The sequence below is a fragment of the Apis cerana genome, linkage group LG16 (assembly GCF_029169275.1).
Source record: "Apis cerana isolate GH-2021 linkage group LG16, AcerK_1.0, whole genome shotgun sequence".
NCBI lineage: Eukaryota > Metazoa > Arthropoda > Insecta > Hymenoptera > Apidae > Apis > Apis cerana.
Window position 1 is genome coordinate 4,817,242 of NC_083867.1, and position 26,687 is coordinate 4,843,928.

Consider the following 26,687-nt stretch of genomic DNA (forward strand, 5'->3'; position numbering starts at 1 on the left):
ATGAGTGCTAAAGAACATCGCAAAGTGAATTTTCAAATATTCGCCACGATTATATAAGAAATCTTATAATAAGAATTTCTAATGCTTATTCTTTCAATTTCAATAAACTAATATATTTAACGGATGAATGTTAAAGTCGAGGAACGTTGTCGAATTCGTAGTACGCGGAGTACGATATCTGCATCTACAGTATAATGGCGTGTACCGGATGTTAATGTACAATAATGCTGTTTAATTGCCCTGTATCGAGGAAAATGGCTCGGCGAGCTTCTGCGTTTAATGGAACGGTGACATGATGGATAATTTGAACGAAAAAAAAATCGAGATACTTAGTGAAGGAGATATTAAAATAGTTTTAATAATAAAAATTTATAGTTCACATATGATCGATCGAAAGTGAATAGTATCGAATGATTATACTTTCGTTTTAAAGGGATATCTTTTCTTCTCGTACAAAAATTTTTTTGATTTTCTTCGTCTATTTTTTCGTACATTTGTCTTCGTTACGTGCTAATGCTAATAATCCGAATATAAATGTTCGAAGTTTGATAATATAATCTATTTTCGTTATACACTTGTTTTAATTACGTGTGACGTTAATAATTGTCGAAGGATAATAATGTTTTCCTGTATTACCGACTAATTACAAAATATGATCCGTAGAGTAATTGGCGACACGTGTATTTTTTATTCTCTTTTCGTAATTCTTATTTACTTCGTTCAAATCGAAATGATAGAAAATCTGAATGAGCAAACCAACAAAAATAAAGCCAATTGAAATAGAATAGAAAATACATTCTTAATTTTTCTTACATTCTCAAGTTTTACTCGTTTATTTTTAATCATCTATAACCAAAAAAACAATACCTCGAACATAATTTTTTCATTCCCTTAAATTTTCACTCTCTATATCATCATATTATGAGCTTAAAAATCGATTAAATACAATTGAATACCGTAGAGTAATCACTTGAGCTCACCAATAAAAGATATCTGTCAACGAACGTGAATCTCTCGAGAAGCATTAAAGTTACACACGTGGGTGGCTCAGAGGCGATTCGTTTCGAATCGAATGTTTTAACACAGCGATCAATCATCGACGAGCACACACATACGAGGACACTGTAATCCTCCTCCCACTCACGAAGGAACAATAAACTCTTTGTCACGCGTCTGCCGCTTTTGCAGATAGATAACGAGCCGACCGCGCGGCCTTGCATTACAAACGATATTCGCAAGGTTGGCTCGCGGCTGCGTACGCGTTCATTATGTGCTCTTCGTGGACGAAAATGCGTGAATCGAGCGTTGGAATATATCGAAGGACGAATATTTCCAATGTCCATACATCGAGGGTCATTGTGCGAATTTCAATGAAGCGGACAGAGGCGAAAAATAGGAATCGATGAAAATGGAAGATTTTTTTTTTAACTTTTTAAATTTATTTTAATTTCCATTTAAATTTTATTTCGTATTTTATTCGTTTAATTCGTTTAAATTTTTAATTTTATTTATTTTTTTTTTCTAGAAAGAAGAAATTACTTTTCGTATATTCATATATTCTTGCATAAAACATCTTTTATAAATATCGTGAAATTATAATGAATGTTTATCAATATTGACAACTACTTCAGGCAAAGAAAAATTAATAAACGAGATGTCAAAAATTTTCTAAATTTATTTATGCTGCACAAAAGAAAAAAAAAACAAATCGTAATGAATCTATTCCTATTTTATCTAATGTAAAATATAATAGCTTATAAATAGAACACGGTATTTACGTAAATGCATATTTTTACAAGAAATAGATAAAGAAATGATACTTGGATAGAAATATCTTTTATCGTTGTTTTATCGTTACATTATGCTTCACATTGTAAAAAAAAAAGGCATTTATAAATAGTAATCCAGATTTTTTGAGATACCATACAGTTTGGTTCGTCAAACAGAGAATCGATTTTCTCGATTGCTTAGAAAGTTTCTCAGTGGGAGGCGCGCCATCAGCCTTGAAAATCGACTCCATCGACCAAGTGATCGCCACCTCGTTGGAAAAAAAAGTGTCAAGGACGCGATAAATCGCCAATTTGGAATTTTAAGCGTAATTTGGCCGATTGGTCCTCGACACGACCTGTCGATCTCCTTAAATGGAAACGATAATTCCTACGATTAAAGAGCCTCATCTTGAGAACCGATTGGCCAAATTTGAAATCACAAATTGGCGATTTGTCAGAGAAGAGGAATCCATTTCTATTTTCATCTCCTTTCCCTTTTTTTCTTTAATTTACCAGACACGAGTTTCAACGAGATCAGCGATTCAACGATTCTATTTTTCCAACAAGATAATCGTGTCAAGAGATCAAATTTGTGCAAAGCTACACGATAAACAGAGTATATAAATTCTCGAAAGTGGAATGTTCCCGTGAATAAAGCGAAGAGAAGATGGGCGAATTTGCCTTGTTATTCGTTCTCTCGGTCGTTTCGTTTTTCGTAATCGGTGCATCGGCATTTTACAACTGTGAGTACATAAACAATTGCGATGTGTGCACGAACTTGGACGGAAGCTTGGTGAAGCTGAAAAGAGTGGTGGACACGATAAATATTTTCGAATTGAATCTAACGTCTATCGAGGAGAACACGTTCGAGGATGTAACGGCCATCAAACTGAGCTTCAGCGTCGGTAACAATATATCCAGAGTGAAGAAGGAATCGTTCAAGGGATTGGAGATGTTGAAACAATTAGACCTGAGCAACAACATGATACCCCTCTCGCCGTATCTGTTCTCAGAATTGAAACAGTTGCGTTTGCTGATCCTAAAAAATAACAAGTTAAAGGAAATACCCAAAGACTCGTTCGCGGGCATACCCAACTTGAAGGAACTCTACTTACAACGTAATTACATCCAACTGCTCAACAAGGATTCGTTTTCGGGATTGTCTTCGTTAGAGATGCTTCAACTGGACAATAATAGAATCAGTAATGTAGATGCTGAATCCATGTGCCACGTACCAAGATTGGAAGAGCTTCATCTGATGAACAACACGCTCACGTCTATCCAGCCAGGATCCTTGGCATGCCTGCACCATCTGAAATTTGTTAATTTTGCGTTCAATCGGTTGACCAGATTATCCAAGACGGATTTCGAGGGATTGATAAATATAGAGACCATGAATCTGCACAACAACCAGATAGCCACTATCGATCCAGAGACGTTTTCACATACGAAGAAATTGGAAAATTTGTTCATAACAAACAATCAATTGACCACGATTGATTCTCGGCTGTTCAACGGGTTGACCGAGTTGAACTGGCTTGAATTAAATGAGAATAAGATCGGCACGTTAGAGTCTGGTTGCTTTGCTGATCTTGACAAGCTGAGTATATTGCATCTCGAGGATAATAATTTGACTGCGGTGGACAGGGAGAAGGTTGGATTGACCAATTCGACCGATCTGATCATATTCCAAGGGAATACTACGAGGAAATTTAACGAAGAGGAATCTCAAGTATTGATTTTGTATTGGTTGATAATGATGGAAGGAAATTTGTGAGAATTTTATAATCGAAATTAATTAAAGGAATAAAGGTATTAATTAATACTAATGTATCCTGCTAATGTATCCAATCTAATCTACTTCTATTCGAAATATAATTAAAACTTGAAAAGATAAATGTCATATTAACGAATTTTCTAATTAAAGTAATATTTTAATCATAAATTTTATATCATTGGACTCAATCGCGTTTGAATCACGTATATTTATCCTTTCTGTATCTTTTTCCTTTTTGAATTATTTACATTTGACAGATTCCAATAGTTTTTCTTTTTTTTTTTTATTTTTTTCTTTCTCACACTAGATAAGTTCCAACGAGCTCGCAAGATAATCAAAAGATCCTGATTAATCTAATTTTTGCAACACCATGCAATATACAAAGCATATAAACTCTCGAAGATATTGTCGTTCTTCTATTGAGTAAAAACTTGACATCAAGATGGCCGAATCTTCTCTATTATCTACTCTCTCAATCGTTGTGTCATTCGTAATGATCGTCGGCTCGCAATTCTGCGAAGACATAAACTAATATATTACATGCACACGTGACAGAAACTTGACGCACATTGAAAAATTCAAATACACGACAAACACCATTTGGAGGTGACAGTTATCGAGGAAAACGCTTTCCAACATCTGGTGGTGACGAAACTGAACTTCGATGTTGGTAACAATATATCCGTGGTGAGGGAATCGTTCAAAGGATTGAAGGACTTGAGAAACTTAGATCCGAACAACAACATGATACCACTCTCGTCGAATCTGTTCTCGGAATTGAAACAGTTGCGTTCAGTCACTGTTCCTTAAATTCAACAAGATGAAGGAAATATTCAAAGATTCGTTCGCTGATCAATACAAGAAATTGTATTACAAACAATTGATCAATAATTGCCCTTCATCAGCTCGTATTGAAAAACAACATTTATACATGGATCCTAAAAAAACTTATATTGGATTAGATCTATTGATCTTGGATTTATAAATCAGCTAAACAGTATAATCAAAACAGACTTAAAAGGACTGACTAACCTGAGAATGTTGTTTGCAAATGGTAATTAGATAACTAATCAAGCCAGACACGTTTTCAGAAGAAACTGGAAATATTGTTTCTGAGAATAAATAACTTGATCACGATTGAGAGTCAGATATTTAATGGATTGCCCAGTGAAAAAAGTCGTTTTGTCCTATTATAGAATCAATAGACAGCAAATCTTCCAGCGCTGGAAACATTAAATCTGGAACTAAGTAATTTAACTGTAGTGGACAAGACAAAACTTGGATTGATTGGATCGATTCGATTGATGTGCATATATAAGAATGTCGTAATCTTTGGATGACGTGTTTAGATGTTATGTAATGTTTTGAAGAATATAGAAATTAAAACAACAAACGAAGTGTATAGTTATTAATTCGATAAATGTTAGTTGATGTAAACTTTATAGTTCTTTTTATATTTATAGATTAATAATTATTTATATAAGGAAACAAATATTGAGAAATTTTTTAACTATTTTAATTTTTTAATTAATACATTCATTATATGTGAACATATGTATTATAAACTTTTCTAAGAAATAATTTATTTTATAATATTTTATAATTATATAAAAAAAATCTTTAGAATTGATAATTAGAATATAGAATTGAAAATATGAAATATTTTTGAGTACTTATAATTCTACATTAAATAAATTTTACCTATGAATATAAAAATAAAATAATTTTACCTGATTAGCCAATTGTTCCATAATTTTTCAAAAATTTCCAAAGATTTTCAATACTATTCTTTTTGTTTTCTCTTTCTCTCGATAAATCTCGAAATTGCAATATGTAGTTGATTTGAGTTGAATCGGAGATCGATTGATCGATCATTATCACGAATTCGTCTTAATTCACTTTTCTCTTTCATTCTTTCGATTTATCGAAGCAAATTACTATCTTCATTGCAAGATATATTTCCATATTACATTTTTAATGCTTTGTTTTTCCAACATTTTAATTTAATATAACACTATATTATAGATTCAAAATTAAATTAAAATTTTTAAATATTCACATCACGAGTTTTCGAATTTGAAAAAGCGTTTTTTTCTTGCAAGATAATCGTTTTCTTAATCGAATTTGTGCAATAAATAATGCATATAAACTCTCGAAGATACTGTTTCGCGATTGTTTTTGTAATGAGTAAAAACTTAGTATCAAAATAGTCGAATCTTCTCTGTTATCTGTTCTCTTAATTTATCATTTTTAATAATTTTTAATAATGGTCGCATCGCAATTAATGTGTATACGTATAAATATAACCTATCGTGCATGCAACTTAGTCTAAACACATGAAACATGCAAAAAACTATTGAATATTCACAATTTCCATCTGATAGAAGAAAATGCTTTGACTTGGTATCAATAATAATATATTCACGGTGAAGAGAGAATTATTCAAGGAATTGAAAAGTTGGAAACGCTAAATTTGAACGAGAACTCGATATTTCTCTTGTCGAATCTGTTTTCAGAAAGGTTAGAAATACTATTTCTTAAATCAAACAAAATCAAAGAAATTTTGAAAGATACGTTCACTGGTCTATCTAATTTAAAAAGCTTTTCTCACAATAACATCCAATCGATTAACAAAGACTCATTTTCGAAATTTAAAATCTACAATGGCATACCTGGATTGTATATGCTTTAGCATTATTTTGATGTTTATCCAACCAATGTCTAGAACATTGCATTTTAAATAATTTATTCTTGGCAAAATCAGCTAAGCAATATATCCAAAACAGGCTTCAAAGGATTGACTAGCCAGAAGTTATTATACTTGAACGAAAATCAATATTAAAATAACCAATATTAAATACTTTGCATTTGAAGCAGTTGTAAATATTATCCTTGTTTGGAAACAAACTGTCCATTATTTCCTAGTATTCAATGAATTGAATTATTTGCACAACTTGGATTTATCTTAAAACAATATTCGTTTAATAGAATTCAATTCTTTTTTTAAAGTCATTACGTTAAATAATAATGTATATTACCTGAACAAAAAGTATTTTGCATCTATATGATAATGATGTTCTGTACGTATATGAAAATTATGCACAGATTTTTTTTAATCTATTTTCTTTTTTTTTATATTATTCATATTCTTGATTTATATTTATATGTAAATTCACGAACTAATTCTATTATCTTTTTAGTTCAAACAATGAGCGCCTACTTATCAACGTATAAACAGCACATAAATGGGAAATTGCAATTTACTTGAATTACTTAAATTACTATTGAGACGATGAGAAAATGTTGATGCAATCTGGTATTAATCAAGCCTTGTTTATTATTAGATGGACGATAACCTTAAATCGTCGAGAGAAAATTCAATGTGCGAATGAAGTTAAAAGTTTTGCTTCGAAAAACGGTAGACGGCGTAGTAATCGCATTGTGTTTTTTCTCTTCTGCTATTATCCAAATGAGAGTATAATATTCAAAATCTGGTAACCAATTGTTACTATTTATCTATGATCATAAAATGTTTGGGCATTTCATTCTACAATTTCATTTAAAAATTATTTAGAATCATTCATTCTCCTCTATTATTCTTCTATTTTATCTCTTTGTTTTTTTCCTATTTATCATCTTTTCTTTCTCTTTTGTCTCTATATATTTTCAACTTCATGCTTTCTTATTCTATTCTCTTCTATTTTCTTTCTGAATAGATTTATTCTTCGTCACTTTTCGATTCTTTACCGAACGTTCGAAGTCTCGACTGGCCAGGAATAATTAGCCCTGTTTCGAATCGCTTAATTTACCTTGAAAAAGCACAAGGCACGTTTCAAAGAATGGCCCGCTGGGGGAAAGTAGGTCGTGGAGAAAAAAGACAGCCTCTCTTGCCGAGTGCCGGCTGGGAAAACCGACGACGCAAGTTCACGGTCGTGTCCCGACTACGTGGAACTAGGCTGGTGTTGCTCTCGCCTTCCTCCCTTCTCCCGTGTTTTTCAGTACACGAGGACGGAATCGGGGATGCATGCACCACGTCTAAACTTTGCACTTTGTATATGCAAATTAAAATCTTATCTTATTATCTTTCTTCTGTTAAAGGATTTGAAATTTGCCTGAACGTTGGAATAAAATTATCGAAAGTAAAATATCACGAAGAATAAAAATCGAGGAAGAAAGATCGTAAATTTTTTGTTTTTCACTTAAAAAAAAAAAAGATAAATGCACATTCTACAAATAGAAATATGATAGCGAAATCAACTGAAAATGAATTTTATTTTCTCACAAAAATAACCGTGTCAAAGATCATGTCCTCGATTCAATCGAAGTTTGCTGGCGCCACGCACATAAATTCTCTGATAAAATCAGAGATCATTCTTGTAGTAGCCTGAAAACGTGATCAAATCTTTTCTGTGGTCGTTTCATTTCTCGCTTCTATCGCATCGTAAACGCAATATTTTTACAAGAACGGCTGCGAAATATAGAAGAACAATGGAACTTTAAGTTCATCCAAGAAGGATCCAAGAACAGTTTGTTCATTCGCTTAAATTTAAAATTATTGAAATCCTTCAAAGATCTTAACATAACCGAATTGAATCTCAATTTGAATAACATCTCTGTGATGGAGAAAGAAATTTTTTATGCAAAAATTAAAACGTCCAGACTTGATAATAATCTGATATCTCTCGTGCCAAATTTGAATTGGCACAGCTGTACTGGCTGTCTCTCGTCTCCAACGAAATCAAATATATCCAAAGACTCGTTTGCTGGTCTGCACACAAGTTGATCTGCTTCTACTTAACTCACAATGGCATCCAATCTATCAACAAGGATTCATTTTTGGGATTGCCTTCGACGTTACTCCTACTTCTGGCTGGAGGTATAATGAGATCTCTAATATATAGGGATTGGAACGTTTAATCAAATGTCTAATTTGACTTCACCTGGAGAATAATAATTTGAACGTCTATTCAAGGAGTCTTAAGAGATCTGCACTTGTTCTTGGAGAAAAATGAGTGTCATATCCAAGACAGATTTCCAAGGATTGAACAAGGATATTGTGTCTGGACTACAATAGAATAGCAAGAATCTTACCAGATCTGAAAAAAATTAAATCTAATGCATAATGAATTATCCATAATTGTGTCTCGGACATTCAATCCATTATTCTCTTTGCATTTCCTTGATTTATCTATCAATAAAATTAAAAAAAGTGGAATCTTTGGATGCCTTTTGGAGATCTTCAAGCCTTATGTTTTATGTATAATGATTTAACTTGCCTGAAGATGGTATTATTCATTTGTACATTTATTATTTCTAATACATATTTGATTCTCTTTTAAAAATCTTATCCAAAACTTGCTTAATCAATTCAGATTCAAGCTCATATACATTGTACTATTTACTCCTTCGTTTCAATCAGGTTCATACCAATTCGAAGAATCGATTCTCTGCATATTCGCACAAACGTGTTGGAAATTATTAATCGACGAGGTTGAGAGCCACATTTCCTCGCGAGATAATAGTGGCATGGGTCGTGGCGCCCCCCTCTCGCCAAATCTCGATGCAACTCTGTGCAGTCCAACAAAGGATTATATAAACTCGTCGAAGAGAGGCGTTCAGCAAGAAACAGCCGTGTTGGCGCGTGAAAAAACTCGGCCGATCGAGATGATCGAAACTCCTTCCATCCTCCCGTTCGTTCTTGTGCTCCTGTTGACGGTCGTCCAATGCCAGGAACAATCCCAGTGCAAGCAGATAACCGGTTACAAGGTGTGCGAGAGGAAAGGCACGCTGGTGGACGTCACTCAACAGGAATTCGAGGAGAGGCTGGAGATCCACGACATGAATCTGCTCTCCATCAGGGAGGGGGCGTTCAAAAATCTGTCCACGACCAAACTCAGCCTCGGTTTGGGTAACAAGATATCCGTGGTGAGGAGGGAATCGTTCAAGGGTTTGGATAAATTGGTACGATTGGACCTGGACAGCAACGTTGTACAACTCTCGCCCAATTTGTTCTCCGAATTGAAACAATTGAATTCGTTGTCTCTCATCTTCAACAAGATCAACGACATACCGAAAGACACGTTCGCGGATCTATCAAACTTGATGTGGCTCTATCTGGGCCACAACGACATCCGGTCGATAAATAAAAATTCCTTCTCGGGATTGTCCTCGTCGCTGCTGTTCCTCTGGTTGAACGACAATAAGATTTCCAGCGTGGAGAGTGGTACGTTTGGTCAGATGCCAGAGTTGACCCGCCTTCATCTGGAGAACAATAAGTTGACGTCAATCCAGCAAGGTGTATTGAAGGGTTTGCACAAGTTGGACGGCTTGTTTTTGGAGTACAATCAGTTGGGCGGGGTGTCGAAGACAGATTTCAAAGGATTGATCGGTCTCAGGATCTTGAATCTGCATCACAATCAGATAGACGGTATCGAGGAAGGGGCATTCTCGGATTTGAAACAGTTGGAACAACTGGACCTGAGGAAGAACCGACTGTCCACGATCGAGGCTCGAGTGTTCAATGGGTTGACCAGTTTGAAGAAGTTGGATTTGTCCGACAATAAGATAGGCGTGGTGCAATCTGATGCGTTCCAAGGTCTTCCAGCCCTGAAAACGTTGAATCTCGCGAATAATAATCTGACCGGTGTGGACAGGAAGGACTTTGGATTGACCAGTTTGACCATTCTGTACACCTAAGGATGTAATAATAATCTTTTTTTTTTTGGAAAACGTATTTGGTGTTTTGTGACGAGAGTTTGTAGAAATTAGAGCAATAAAGAGGTGTGAAGTTTGTGTACAAGCTTGAATTATTTTTTTATTTTTTAAATTATTTTTTATATACATATATATATACATATATTCGTAAAAGTTAATAGCTTTCTGTGAAAAAAATCACACGCAGAATGGTGTCATGTATACGAGATTGTCATTAATCTCGCTGACCAACGTTAGATAAGTGCAAACTTGTGTCAGGTCGTTGTTCTTTCTCGTGTTATCAGTGAACAACAAGAGCGGGGTCAAGTGTTGAGATTTTAAACGCATACGCTGTTCTACGTTCAATAAACACGAGAAAAAATATTACTGAATATTAATTAATTAATCTGAGAGAATTTGTCGATTTTTTTTGGATTTTAATCTTTTCAAAATTAAACATTCAGGAAATAATGGATCGTTTAACTTTTTTTTAAAATAATATGAAATTTCAAAGTGGAAGATGAGTGAAAATTATGCATGTACAAGATTATGCGTATATTTGCGTATATTTGTCATAGCAAAAAATAAAAATTGAATTTTTCATGCTTACATTTATGTGTTGGAAAAAGAAAATTGTTTTTGTATTAAAGAAAGAAAATAGATAAAATGATAGGTAAAGATTTTCGGGAAAAATATTCGGATCGGAATAGTTAAGTAGCTTTGGAAGCTCTCCAGTATAGGAATTCTAAATCCATACTCGAAAATAGAATAGGAGACCGAAAAGACTGAATGGCTCAATGAGTAGGACTCCAGGTTTCGCATCAAATCGACCCGAGTTCAAATCTTCTAAGATATCATTCCGTTTTTTTCGAATTCTAAATTTTCCAATAAGCATTATAAAAAAAAATAAAAATTTAAAAAGTTTTAAAATAAATAATACTCTTACATTAAATAATAGATTGAAAAAAAAATTATAAATAATATTAAAATTGTAAAAAATTTGGAAAAAATTATATCGATGTTGAAAATAAAAATTTGCATTGCAGCAGAAATAAGAAAAAATTTGGAATGATCATCACATCACCATCATCAATCTTGGATTTTTCTAGAGCATAAAAATCGTTGGAGATTACTTTGTCAGGAGCTTGTAGAAAGAGAGAACAGCTACCTTCGCGTCAAAGGAAGGAGATATAACCAATTTGTCAAGATTCCGTCCTTCACACATAAAATCCCGATCGATCTTCGTGGAATGAAATCAATCATTCTCGAGGTTATAAACACTTACACGTCGAAGGTTGACATTTCACTGAACGCAATTAGTAGACAATTGTCACGCGACGATTCTCTTGAAAACAATTTACACGTCAGAAATTTACAAAGCTTTTTAAGAATACAATGCCAAGGATTCAAGCAAAAACCGCACGCCATTTTCTCTCTCTCTCTTTCTTCTCTCAGGAGAAAGAAAATTCTACGTGGCATGTATATTCTCCAATTTCATCTTCTGATTAAATTCTCAACACTTTCACACCTTTAAGGGTGATGAAACTCTCACGATTTTCGTTATACAACACACGTGTTCTCTCAATTATATTTCCACATTATACTTTAACTTATTCCCAAAATATTAATTACAATTTGATTTATGCACTGTTACCGTTACATTCGATTAATTCGCTCGAAATGCAAACGATCCAACGTTATAAATAGAAATATCGTTTCACGATATGTCATCGTTAATACGAGACCTGATATTTATTACAAGGATTCGAAGGTGTACCCAATTAGTCATTGAATCGGCACGAGTGAAAGTGCGCTTTTTGAGCAATCGTTGCACGACATTAGACGCGTATATCGTTTCAGAAAACGGATACTCGTGCGAGTCTCGACGATTCGATGTATCCATATTGGAGTAGGGGAGGAGGAGGAGAAGGAGGAGAGACAGACACCTCTGGATTTGATTTATAGCGAGAACGCATTCGGGATGCATTCGAGAACTGTACTGGAAACGTGACTGGAACATGGAATGGCGAGTTAGAAACGTTTGAAAAGCGTGAAATTATTGGGTTGGAATATACATAAATGTCGATACTCGAGTTTGAAAAGACGATACCGAGCTATTTAATTTAATTGCCGGTGGATTATCCGTTACATTATTGGCGAAGAAATTTTAACGAAAAACTTTTCGAGTTCGATTTTGCACGTCGTGTAAAAAAAAAAAAAAATTTAGAAAGAGGAAGGAGGGGAATACTTCGAAAATACTTGCTTTTCTAGTCGGCGTATTGAGTCTCGTATTTGCAACACGCGTTCTAACGCACGAAGGAAATTTCTTTTTCCTTCTTAAAAAAAAAAAAAAAAAAAAAAGAAAAAAACGTTTCATCGAATTCAGAATCGTTTCCAAGCTATCGTTGCTCGTTCGACTGTTATTTTCTACGATTTATTACAGGTCATCTGGCCGGCCAAGCCAATTAAATCCAACTCCTGCCATCGTGAGCAAAAGCGTCGATATCGTGGAAGATACTTTTTACCCGGTTCACAGGATTCTGGATCGACGATTCTCGAGGAATAAACCGATAAAATCTGGTCGATTCTGGTCGATTCGTTCCTCCCACCAATTAAGCCGTTTCCAAACTTGATACGTACCCCACGTTTCTGTCCATTGTTTGATAAACATCGTTTCTTATCTTCCACGTAAAATCGATAACCAATTATCAAATATTTCTCAAGAAATTTTAAAAATAAATTTTTCAATTATTTCTCTCTCTCTCTCTCTCTCTCTCTCTCTCTCTCTATAATATTCTAGAATTGTTGAGATTGATTTTTCTGTGTAGTCAAGGTCAAGAGTGTGCCAAGACATTCGCACAATTATCGCGGATCATCCTTCTTCGTGCAAGCTCGAGAGTTCATCAGCTTGCCCATTCATGTCCACAAAATCTCAAAATTCTCTGTCCATTGTTTCCCTGTTGATTAGTACGCACTCTTGAAACTCTAAAATGGACGTTTGAAAGAGTCGAGGAGAGATGATCGAATATTTTTTTTTTTTTTTGACAAATCCTGGTTCACCTTATTTCACCAACTTTTTCAAAATATCCATTCTCTTTTTAAATTTAATACAATTACATAATTTGAGCTCAAGATTGATGTGTCAAATTGTTTCATTTTATTTTATATCCACTTGGATTTTCCAAGGGGTTAGAAAAAACGACGATAAATCCCTCGGCTCTTTAACGTGTCAAACGGGGATAAGGAAAAGTGGAGGTCGCGCGAGGATTCGATTCCCAAGTGGTCAAACTCTCACCGACGCTCTTGCATCGTCGTCGCCGTGGAAATTTATCCTCTCCTCGATTTTTCGATCCTTATTCGGTAATCCTTTCCCTCCTTTCTTATTTTGTTATTTGGCGAAAAGCGTTTTTGAATAAAAAGGATTCGAGAGGCCGAGACATTGAATGGTTCAATCTGGAATGGAAAACAATTAGAAATCTTAGAGATTTTAATTCGAGCAGAATGTAGGGGAAATAAGTAAATAAGTGAGAGTGAATTTTTTCAAAATTCAACTCGGAAGTCGCGTTTGAGATTTTTCTGGAAGATTCAAATCTGTGGATTTGACTTGATTTTAGATATGGGTCTAGAGCAATCCATATAGTCCAAACTTATCTAATTTTCGTTATTGTAATTAGACTGGGATAAGTCGATCAGAAGATAAACCTTTACCATCCAAACTTGTCTAATTTTCGTTATCGTTTACACTTAAGTCAGATTAAGCCAAAATCAAATGATTAAATCAAATTTCCAGAATTTTTTCTCTTCCACAATCGAACCAAGATCGACCTAGAATTTTCAATAATAATTAATGAATCGAATTACTAGAGATATTTAAATCCCTTTCACTTTTTCGCTATAAATAAATAATTATAAACATTTAAAAGAGAATTAGTTAATTTATTTTACGAATTGCAATTGTTATTATGTTATACCTGAGGATAATATTCATCATGTGATTTTCATTATTCTCTTCACCATGTGTCATGTTATATTCTTTCCAAATTCACAGCTCTTTTTTCCTCGAGAGTGCTTCAGCTTGAATTATTCCTATTCCAAAGGATTAAACAGCAAACAAACGTTTCCACCATTCCTGAATTTTCCCTGGGTATTACTGAAAAACTTTAATTATAAAAGACTGCTTGTGATATTGGATGCTTTTATAGAAAAGCTGCAAAAAACAAAAAAAGAAAAGAGAGAGAAAAAGAAAATCAGATATTTATATCCACGTGGAGAAAAATATTTGAAAAATTGTACACATTATTGAACTATAAATAAGAAACCAAAGATTGTACATGAATATATAGTCTGCGACAAAATAATATCTTCTATGTTCCATGAAATTAATCCAATGCAAGAACTACCAATTTATAAAATTTATTCAAAATGTTATGCACAAGTTAAGACAAAAATTAAGTTATTGTAAAAGTAATTATGTTTAAAGTTAATATTAATTGTCAAAAAGCACTTGAATATTTTGAATAAAGAAATGATTGCACAAAGAATGGAAAGGTTTCTTAAAGATAAAGGTACACCGAATTCGAATCTAATAAAAATATTGATTTTTGTAATTTTTCTCTTTGTCCATCAAGCTATTTTAATTTTTTTTAAATCGTTGAATTTATTCTAGAAACAATGAAAATCATTTTGTCGCCACCGAGAAAATGAATTCAAAGCACAAAAATGGTCTACCTGGAAAATTAAAATATCGAAATATCGAGATATCTTTCTTCCGAACCGAGAGACTCGTGTTTCGTTAATTGCGCTACCATTTTAATATCACTATGCATGCACGCTCTAATGCACCAAGATACTCAGAAGAAGGGAGAAAGGAACGTTGCGTGAAAGATACTCTTCCTACATGTTGAAAATGTCGTTTTTAATTCTTTAGATGAAAACGAAGGCTTGGAAATATCTTCTTCTCGTGGAAATGTATTCGAATGCTGTCCGAGAGGATTTCAATTGGTATTGGTTCGAGATGTTTGAATATTCGAGAAATATTCTTGAGGAAGTCGTATTTAGTTTGGTTAAGCATTAACATGGAAAAATATGCAGCTTTGTCTCACTTGGATCTTCAATTTCACTACCCTGTTCTTCTTACACATTTACTATTTCTCATGATGAAAGAATTATGAGCTTTTGTAACAATCGTTGTGTTATGATAATATGAAATTGTTTAATATAAAATATTTTCATATTTCGAGTCTCGTTTCGATTAATAGTTTTTCAGCCTTTAACTGGAAAATATTTTATCAAAGATCTAAATTAGATGTGTAATAATCGTTTATTAATTCGGTATATACGTTGAAAAAAGACAAGAAAAGAAAGAATACGTTACGAATTGAAGTCCCATGTGCATTATTTTGAAGATTGAAATGCAGATTACCGAAAAATCTTCGAAATGTGACAATGGTGTCATAGCATTCTCCAGGGCCACAGAGGCGGCGCCACGCTCGAAGAAGAAAAGGAAATTGTTCGGATATCTGGCGAGGTTTGTGTGCTTCGTGTGTGTCGAATTCATGCCACAAGGAGGCAACGAAGTAGTAGGAAAGGGAAAATTGTGTACGTATATATGTTGGAATCGATGAATGAAGTCGAATATCACGAGCCTCCTCCGCGAGATTACTACCACTCTTTATTATCGTTCCGAGAGAAATGAAACATTCAAGATATTACTTGGATGGAGGGATACTGAGACATTTAATATTATAACGACTTGTTCTAGTTTTATTGTACATAATTACTTTTGTCTATTTATTCTTGATATCCGTAATTAAAATCTTATTGTCTGTATTCATTTCTAGGTATTTTGCCTAATTATTCTTATCATTTACGATTAAAATTATCTTATATATAGTTTCATTACTAGTTATTTTTCGTTATCTAGTAATTTATATTATTCTATTATTCTATTGAAATCGTCTTGTTACCATCCGTCGATAATAAACGTTATTCTTTTTATAAATCGATAATTTACACAGTGTGTTGATTATTTAAATAAAAAAATTAAAAATATCAGAATGCTAAAATGTTGTAATCTATTATCGAGCGATCTATATTATGACAGACTTATAGACAATCTTTATTTCTTTCTCAGATGTAAGATTTCGTTTCATTCACGAGATAAATTTAATATCCCGAGGAAACTGTTCTCATCGAGAAGAGAAGTTTTTAGAGAGTGATCCGTTTTTGCGCCCGAGACAGCGATGGAGAAATTCCAAAGAGATTTCTAACCGCGTCGCGTGCAGTCCACTTTCTACGACGATTTGTAGACATTCCGTACGTCAGATATATCATCTTAATCGTTTCCCTGGATTGGAAATTTTTATACTTTCTATCTCTATGAGATAGAAGATAAAAATTTTAATATAATATATTTAATGTGCAATATAAATCGCTCAATTTCAGAAAATTATAATATATATAACACATTCTTTCATAAGAAAAAATTTAGATTCAGAAAAAGAAATAGATATAATAAATCGTAAGTGAGCTGTCTGTTACAATAGACTGTGTGTCAAAAACGGAGTTTGCTGGCGGAAACAGGTGCCTCGAAGGGTCGTCGTCGATGGTTAATGCGCGAAAAGACAAACGAGCAAAGGTGTCGGGCCAGAATCGGGTAAAATACACCGTCTCGAGTCTCTTTTTTTACTGGCAATCTATCATTATGATCGACGCTCTAATACTGCGCCGGGACAGCCAACGACATCTTCGGATATTTCTCCTCGACGGTGTAATTTATAATTTAACGACCACGTGGATGGAAATGAAGCTTCACCGTCATCGAGGAAATGTCTTTGGCGATGAGAAAGAATAGAACGTATGCTGGAGAGAATATTACAGAAAATATATTAAATAAGAATTGGAAATACATTCTTGAAACATTTTCTAATTAATCTGAAAAAAGATAAAAGAATAGAATGATTAACAATTTTTCAATTAATATGAACAAAAAAAAATAAAAAATTAATTACAATATTTCAATTACTTATAGTATACTATGTTTTCCATGCGTGATATCAAAATCAAAGTTTCGTTGAGATGAGAAAATCTGTCGTCTCGTTTCGAAATTCGCTTTTTGCACAAAGTTATCATTGTTGCAATACGTATCTTCGTTTTACACTCTCTATTCTACCTTCGAAAAAGATATTTCACGCGTGCATTACATGATATTGCAAATATTGCAAATGTCAGAGAAAAATGTTCGGCGAAATTTGACGCGACACTCATTGCAAAAGAAAGAGAAAAAAACAAAAAGCCAGGCATTCCAAATGCAAGACATTTGCGTAATTTTTCGAAATTTCGTTTACGTTTCCTCTTGTAATACATAGCTTGAATTTCCAAAGATTTAACTTATTTAAAAAATTTTGAAATAAACGAAATATAATTCATTGATGTTAATAATGGAAAAATATGGTGTAATCTAAATTTTTACATATTTGAAATATTTTCCAAAATATTTTACATCGTTGAGACATCTATAATCTTTTCACAACATAATTCAAATCGATTTATTTATTATTTGGAAATGAAAATCTATAATTTATCAATATTATGTTCACTCGATTTCATAATAGTGCTCTGCTTACTCTCTCATATGTGTGTGTGTATTTATGCGTTTCAATCTACGTGTGTGTCTATTTACCATTTGCGGCTTCTGTGTATGCGTATATATTTGTTTGTGTATGTACATATTTATCAATACATGTGCACGTACACACGGGAAATACGTTTCGTCTGTGTATATTTTCTATTAGTCATACCTGAATTTAATCCTTTCGATAATTTTTCTTTCAAAATAATAAATATAATTAAATGAAAACAATAATAAATATATCTTCTGTAACAGATAGGAAGGATGTTTTAAGCTTTGCTCGATTGGTACATGATTCTTCTCTTTCGTCTTCATTTCCAGTCGAAATATCTCAATAGGAGAGAATTTAAATGAAATGCACTCGAATAGCGGAACGTGACCGGGTTTCAGGATGTAGCGCACATATTGTACGAAAATAGAGTTCGATACGCAGTCTTGTTTTGCCTTTTTTACCAAGTGAAAAGACTGAACTTTCTAATAAGCGATCGCTATGTATTAATAACACGGTAACTAGCCTCAAATCGGTACCGGCTGTTACTTTAATCGAGGTCGGGCAAATTTATTTCCTGCTTTACCGATGATTTAGAACGATTTAAATAAATATTCACAATGGCAAAAAGTTAATACTAAAAAAGTAATTTAATTTTTCTCAATTTTTTTTCAAATTTAAACATTGTTATACCGATAGATATTATTCTGGATTTCTAAAAAGTTAATAGAACGATTTTTTAAAAAATTCTTTTCAATTTTTAATAATAAATTCGTAGCTATGCTAATTATAATTTTTTTTAAATTCGACGAATAGCAGGAATTTTTATTTTTATAATAGATTCTTTCTTATCGCATTGCAATCAACTTTTAAATTAAGCCACCCACTTAAATCACTCCTTTCCCATAGATAATCGCGACACCATCTTGTCGTTGATTTGCAAATCAAATCAGTCTCTTAAATTAACAGCTTTCCCATTTCGCTCATAGAATATCGCAACTACAGACTTCTTACCAAAAAGGATTATTTAACGTTAAAAAACTGCAGAAAAACTTTTATCAATACCTTCTTAAAATGTTTTGCATTTAACTTTTTGTATTTTTCTATATTTTTTTTTTTTTTTTTTTTACATTTGTGTTTTTGTACATTTTTTGCCTTTTTATACTTTTTGAATATTTAAATTTTCCATATATCTATGAACATCCTAGATTTCCAGAACTTAAACTTAATTTTTACAAGAAAAAAAATCTAATCAATAAATTATCAAAATAAAAATTATCGAATTTTGAACTCTTTGTCATTTCCAATGTTCGATTCGTAACATGAAATATTCCAACTCGATAAAATTATATTTTTTCACTTATATTTTATAACAGTTCTGGAAATGATTCGATTCAAGTATAATCACGCCTCTAGATGACATTAATTACGTTCTAATTTCTCACACAGACACATGCTTGGAATTTATAAATGAATCGATGGTAAAGAGTTTAATAATCGTTTTCGATTCCAACTCGACCAAGTTAGGAACACATTTGCACCACGGACAGGTGATGCATTTAGCGAAATTAGCTACACACAGCCCCTATAAATGAGCTGATTTAATACGAGCCCATTAATCGTCGGTTGGTTAAGCGATTAGGCTATTCCTGGGCTTCTCGTTAATCCCTTTCAAAAAATTATACTTAATGTAATATACTGAATTGATCACGATTCTTCATGGAGTTGAGCTGAAATAAAATGAACAATTTTTGAAAATATTATTAATCATTATAATAGAAGTTTTTGTCGACAAAACTTACATACAGATCATAAAAAACAGAATATTTTTGAACAAAAATATTAGTTATAATTACCTCTAATTAGAATTTTTAGTTTCTTTAATACTCAATGATTGAAAACATGTTATAAATTTATTTTTATTTTCAAACATCATTTCACAATAATCTATAGTAGCATTAAATGCCAAGTTTTAAAAAATTTCGTAATCTTTTCCGAAAATCTTCAAGACAGATTCAATATACATATAATTCATATATCAAATCTTGATATAATTATTGATTTCAATATTAAGTTTCGCCTTTATCTTATTGTTATCCTCTTCTTTAATTCAATTCACAGCATGTTATTTTTTTATTAGCATTAATCTCGCGAAATGGGATGGAAAGAAACCTAAATTAAAGTGTAATTAAAGTATTTTAGATGGTTTGAACACATCTAATTCCAATAACTAAATTCTGTCATTAATTATTATACTTTGGTATACTCGTTCACTTGGATATTTCAAACTATTATTTAATTTCCTGTTTCTCAATTTATTCCACTTGATCATATCTACATTTCCATATGTCGATCAAATCAAACCCATCTTCTCGATTTTATTGAATCGAAGATTTAATATTTCCAACTATAGTTTATCTTATCGTTAATCATTTTGACAATTTTCAATCATAAATCATTAATTTAAAAACATAAGTAAATATCAATCTATGAAAGATATTCGAAATTATAAAATCCAGATATACTATTCTGGATTTGATTATATTCAAACTTATGAAAATCGATGCAATGAACATATATCTTCCTGAATAGATGTCAATTGATTATAACTTTAGATACAGCAATCCATCGAATCGCATGCTCGGCAACACTATCGATCCAATTGAAACTCATATAGCTTTCTCTTTAGCTCGCCAACAGATAACTCAATTGTCGTCCAGGTGGAACTCCTCCAAATTGATCAGGCCACGAAATGATTTCCTCGTTAGTCTGGATATTCCGTTCTCGACATCTCAATCTGCTTATCTAATTCTTAAAGAAAGATCCTCTTGAAACCTTGATTAGACTCGAATCGTAATCCATAGACGATAAATTCTACTATTTTATTGGCTTATAAATATAGCAATGCAAATTAAACTTTTTATAAACACAACTTTAAAAATAAAATCGGAATAAAAATCTATTTCACTCTTAAATATATCGTCATATGTTCTTTGCTATTGAATATTTTATGTCGTGTTTTATATAGATTTAAATTTTACACAGAACAAAGAATTCAATAATCGATTATTCCAAACTTATATCAGCCATATTAGATCGGTAAAACAGTTTTGTTACTTTATCACAAATAGTATCACAAATTTAAGACAAATTAAAACATTCAAGAATTAATCATTTCAAATCTGCACTGATTATATTAATAAAAAAATTTTATTTCAAATAAAGTTTTTGATTAAAGTATTGATTAATATTCGATCAAACAAAAAAATTTAACACTCGATTGATCCAAACGATTTTTTATATATCATAGGCTATTCTTTTCTCGAGAACGAAATCTCGAAAGAATTAAACAGATCGAAAGCATCGACGATGCATCGTGAAAAGAACAGAGTCAGTCAGTTCGGACCGGTCGTTCGTTTCCGGTCGGCCATTGTTCCCGGAGTAGCGCAGAGGTTTTTATGTTTGGGGCCGGTTTATGACGGGAATAAAACGAACATCGTCCCGTTCTGCGTACGGGTTCTCGCTTGTTTAACGTAGTTACGCGCACTTCGGAAGCCTTTTAGCACACTCCAGTTACTCTGTTTCCTCGCAATTAAATCTTTTCGTCGGCCGCAATTCCGTGTTTCGCGATTCTTTCTCTCGCCATCTCTATTTTTGTCTCTCTTTTTTCCCTTGTCTTCTCTCTCTCTCTCTCTATCTCTATCTATTTATATCTCTCTCTATGCCTTTGTTTCTCTCTTTCTCTGCTTCGTGTCTCTTTCTGTCTTCTTCTCTGCCTCTATCTATATCTTTTTCTATATCTTCTCTCTTTCTCTAAGCTTTTCTATGTCTCTTATTTTCTCAGTGGTGGTCGTTTGTCTCCGAATGCTCGGCCGAACACTGTCTCGTTTCGCGAGAATAAAACAACTGTGAAACAGGAACAAGGGTAATTGGTAGAAGCCAGGCCATTAAGATTGCTGTGATGAGTGTTAACAGTTTGTCTGGTGGAGACGTGTTGGCAAACTCGATAGTGGTAACAGTGTTTTAGGAAGAGAGAGGTTTTTTAAGGAAGTTTCGTGTTGGATGTATCGCGTTGTCTTCATTATCGGGATTTGGATATTGCACAGTTTTTACATTACGTACGGTAAATAAGAAGACATTGTGTTCAGAGTTTTGGACATAGATATTCGGAAACTTGAACAACATTTTTATATATTACAAAAACAAGGTATTTAATATCAATTTTATTATAAAATATGTATTATAAATATTCAAAAATTCTATCATCTATCATTGTAGATTAATTAAACAATTTTTGAAAAAAGAAGTATCTATAAAAATTTTGATAAAGATTTTGCTATAATAAAATTTCGAAACGTATAAAGATTAAGAAGTTATCGACGAATGTCGATACGTAGAGATTTTCACGAAGCAATACTATTTGTTCTTGTAATCTCTATAACTGAAAATGTAGAAATGATCGAATGGATCACGTTGATTAAAATCAGACCGAAAACTTCGTAAATATTAGCACTGCTCTTGACATCGAGTATCTAATAACATTTATATATTACGCAGTATGGAATTCTCAGTTCACAATGGCCCTAATTTCTAAAAGCGTTTACGCGTCCACTTCAAAGCCTCATAGGTGGTAAAGTCACAGTAACAAGACCGAATAGATCTCGTTTGAGGTATTACTGCTTTCGGAATTGTTGCACTGTGTCTAACCATCAAACTTGTTTGCACGATCGATCGTGAGAACGAGCTCATCAGTCTTCATTAGTCATCTTTTCTCTCGATCATTAACTCTTTCGTTACGATTGTCTTCGTAGTAAAGCAAATATAATGCGATTCCGAAAAACGTCTTTTATTTAATAGTGTTGATTGAATTGGATTATATTAAATTTATTAGATTATATTAAATTTCGTTCGTAAAAAAAAATTCGACACGATATCCTGAAGAGAGTTTTATTCAGTTCTATTGATAAGTTAGGTTAGGTTAGATTTTTTTATAATATATATGTATATATATTTATCATCCTTTTTTTTCAAATATTCAGAGATTTTCAAATATCTTCAATATTTTTATACATCAAATCTTATTTTTTTCTTAAAAAAATATATTTAAAAAAATTAATCTTTGGCTTCAGGTCCGTGGGTACGCCACCACCCAAAGGACTCACGAAAGCGTGTCCAGGAACCTGAAACAAGGTTTCTGAAACACGTCGGTCCCCCTTGCGGTATTCATAATTATAAATAAAAAAAAATCTTTTTATTTTATCGTTTCGTGATTTATCTCGAAAATTATACCGATCTATCTCTTACCTTGGATCATAGATTTTTAATCTCTTATTTTATTATTAATAATAAAAAAAAACGAGCTATCGTTTATCTCGTGCTGTTATCGATTATCGCAGCTTGATTTTAATTTCGAACAATTTTCGATCGCTTTTAGACTTTTCGAAATTCCGATATTGGATTATACATTATAGAACAACGTGGAGGAAATTAATTAGCGAAAAGTGCGTGAACGTAAAGTACCGCGAATAACAATTTATGACACTCGTGTCTTTAATTACGAGATATTAAAGGATCGAGTATCGGAAACGAATCAATTAATCGATTGACAATTCTTCCTGCTATTCTCTCACAGCATCATTGATAACGATGATTAATTAATCACGTCTAATTACCGCTGCCGATATTAATGTCCGCAACGGTGCTCTTTTGACCCATCTAACTCGAAGATGATTAAATACTTTTTAAAAATCAACGGGTATTATTAAAATTAATTAACTCCACTATTGTCACAAGTCTGAATAAATTTTCAGAATTTGAAAATCGTTAAAAAAATAAAATTCGAAAGATAATTTCGTTCGATATCATTGCAGAACTTAAATTTATATCGAAGAAATTGAGAAAATTTCATAATTCGAAATTTTTTTCCACTGCTACGATTTACTTCCACTTCTATTTTTCGAATTGCAGCTCATTAAATATCGAACTGGACCTACCTCTTGTGCAATAATCAAAGATTAAATTTATATCACAGTCGAAAAATATTGAACAAATGTTAAAAGAAAATCTTAACCAAAGGAACAATCCATTCGTTCCTTTCTTCGATTTTTCCAACTCGCTCGATAATTTCGCTCGGCCGATAATCCTAAATTCTCGAGTTCGATTCGACCAATTAACCCAAATAACCGAAGAGCGCGGCAATAACGGTAATCCTCGACTCGCGATAAAAAAAATTGAATCGAAACCGCGGCATCGCGGATGGAATTTATATTTGAAATAGGAGGGAACAAGATTGTTGGGAGAGTAGAAGGCGGGAGGAAAAACCCGGTTTCAAGAGTAGTAATACTACGGATTCTTAGGGCGTCGAGTGGAGACTAAAGGAGAAAACAGGTTTCTCGAGACCCAATTATGGAGCAGCTCCGAGCGATCCTTCGTTGCAAGTTCAATGCTCGCTTCTAAACTTTCGGGTGGAAAAAGCGTGACAGGAGCTGGATCGAGATTGATTAACTGTTTCTCTCGTTAAAATCATCCTCCGAACCTGTGTTTATCTCGCCCATTAATTTATAAATTTAATTTTCCTTTCCACGCGTTGGATAATTGGTTTACAAACGTTACCGATGATTTTCAGACAACGAATTGCACGAGACGGATTATCATTTGACGAATTTATGGAATTGCGAGTATTCCTTTTTCTCTTTTTAAATCATAGAATTATTGGGCACGAGAGAAAGAGAGAGAGAGAGAGAGACGAATATCATAATTATTCAATAATTTAATTATAATAATGATTATTCAATTAATCATAATTGTTCAATAATTTCTGAAAAATTCTCACTCTTCGGGTGATCACGTCCAATTTATGGAAATTGAATAAAATAATAAAATAATATCGATTATATTTATAAAACAGCTATATTTGTTTTACCATTATAATTTGATGCCAAGAATAAAACAAATTCACGAGAATTCACGTGATTAATCGTATGAAAAAAATCGAGAAAAATCGAAAGAAGAAATATATATCTATTCGTAAAATTTTTCATCAACATCGGGAAACATCAAGATAAAAAAAGAGAACGAACGAAACAGGTGCAAAGCAGAGTCGGTGCGGGAAAAGAAAGGCGGGAAATTTTAATCTCTCTTAACGGGGAGTCGCGCACGAGAGTTCGTAGAAACCGAAAAGAAAAGAAGAGGCGGGGAAGGAAGAAGGGGGAGTGGTAAAGAAAGAAGAGAGAGAGAGAGAGAGAGAATGGAAGAAAAGAAAAAAAGTAGAGTGGAGATGGCGAGAAGTTCGTGCGAGTGAAAGGTGATTTCGTTGTTTTATTCGCGCGGCTTAATATTCGAAGAAGTTGGAACCAATCCAGATTAAAGGCGCCTGCTGGAATTATTATTATTAAACGTCGCGCTGCAATTTCCTCCCTGGTTCCACCTGGTACTTTTACGATTTCCTCCTCCGACAATCAGAAGACAGAAGATCTTTTAACATCCGCTCCGACATTGCGTTAATTAGTGTTAATTCCATTCGATAAGTTCTATTATTTGAGAGAAGAGAAATGAATTCGATCGATATTTCCTTCTCTCTCTCTCTCGTGGAAATTAATTTTTAATTATCCGTCCCTCCGATGACGCGCGCTTTTCGCATTTGGAAACAACGTACCCTCAGAATATTGCAGAAAATATGGAACATCTTTAATATTCGATATTAAATTACATGGTAAATTTTTATATTTCTTCGAGCGTTTTAACAACGCTTCAAAATGTTTCAAATTATCTTATCTTTCTGGTGTAGTAGCCACATTTACGACTGAATAAATACGAGAAAGAGAGAGATATCTCGTTCGTTGTTATAGAACGATGGAGTTAACTCGAATAATGGATGAGTTTTACTAATAATATTATTATTTGAAGAGAAAGATATTCCTTCTCTCTCTGTCTCTCTCTCTCTCTCTTTCTCTCTCTTTTTTCCTCTTTTTCTTTATCTTCCTTTCATCGAATTTGCACTCGAATCTCTATGGATTTACAAAAGTGAATGGAACGAAGTTTTCGCTCTCCGACAATTTAATATTCACCGAATCTGGAACTAATCCAGGAGAACAGGTTCCACAGCGTGGCATTTTTGCAAAACGTGACACTGCAATTTCCTTCGTGGGCACGATGCCGAATTTCTTTTCTTTTTTTTTCTCTCTCTCTCTCTCTCTCTTTCGCGAAATCCTTTCGTTGATCCACTCGTCGTCCAATTCTCCTTCTTCGAATTTTTCAATTTTTCCAGCAGCCAAGATTATACAACCACCACCCTTTGTCCCACATATTATTTTAAATTATTCAAAGTGGTGATTTTGAATAATTTTTGAATGCATCTGAAATATAATAACAATAATAATAATAATTTCAGAGAAAACCGTGGAGGGGATATTATTATTTTATTAATTTCTAAATTTAATTCTCTAAGTGTTAAGTATAATTAAAAAGAGAGAGAGAGAGAGGATAAAAATCTGAAATAAAAATTTTTCTTTTTTTTTTTTTTGCAAAGAATATTCGAACGAAGGAGATAGATAGAATAAATAGAGAAAAATTTATTTAGATTCGAATTTAATTAATTAAAATCCCTTTCGATCGACTCTCACCGGCCACAATTCTTCTACGATTTACCCGTATCCGCTTTGAGCCAACAACTTCCAATCGTAAACAATCTTCACTCGGGATAAAGAGGTGCGTTTTGTATCGGTAAATAATCCCGTGGACTCGTGCTCTCGAAAGGGGGGAAAAAGTTTTCTCTCGGGCCACGTATCAATGGGCAGCCTCCCTTCCGACCAAAAATCGATGCACCAGACA

The 26,687-nt window shown here is 33.1% G+C and overlaps 3 protein-coding genes across 9 annotated transcripts in view; all 3 read left to right on the plus strand.

Annotated features, from left to right (window-relative positions):
* Positions 1 to 26,687, plus strand: part of LOC108000293 (tyrosine-protein kinase Btk) — a 152,409-nt gene that overhangs the window by 109,988 nt on the left and 15,734 nt on the right. Inside the window, exon 1 of one of the 7 annotated variants that reach the window (XM_017060540.3) lies at positions 19,758 to 22,065. The exons of the other annotated variants lie outside the window; for them this stretch is intronic. The gene's annotated coding sequence lies outside the window, so the exon portion shown is untranslated. Of the gene's footprint in view, positions 1 to 19,757; positions 22,066 to 26,687 lie in introns of those variants that run through there. 7 annotated transcript variants of the gene reach the window in all.
* LOC108000296 (leucine-rich repeat transmembrane neuronal protein 4-like) lies at positions 802 to 3,714 on the plus strand. Its single transcript, XM_017060542.3, has one exon. The coding sequence runs from the start codon at positions 2,437 to 2,439 to the stop codon at positions 3,544 to 3,546; it is 1,110 nt and encodes a 369-aa protein (XP_016916031.2). The 5' UTR covers positions 802 to 2,436; the 3' UTR covers positions 3,547 to 3,714.
* Positions 9,058 to 10,345, plus strand: LOC108000295 (leucine-rich repeat-containing protein 15). Its single transcript, XM_062086577.1, is given in 3 exon segments — positions 9,058 to 9,093; positions 9,096 to 9,178; positions 9,180 to 10,345. Coding segments are annotated over 3 exon segments (1,167 nt in total). The 5' UTR covers positions 9,058 to 9,072; the 3' UTR covers positions 10,243 to 10,345.

Bases quoted from the DNA above. Each gene is read 5' to 3' on its own strand.
- LOC108000296 (XM_017060542.3), top strand. From the start codon at position 2,437: ATGGGCGAATTTGCCTTGTTATTCGTTCTCTCGGTCGTTTCGTTTTTC.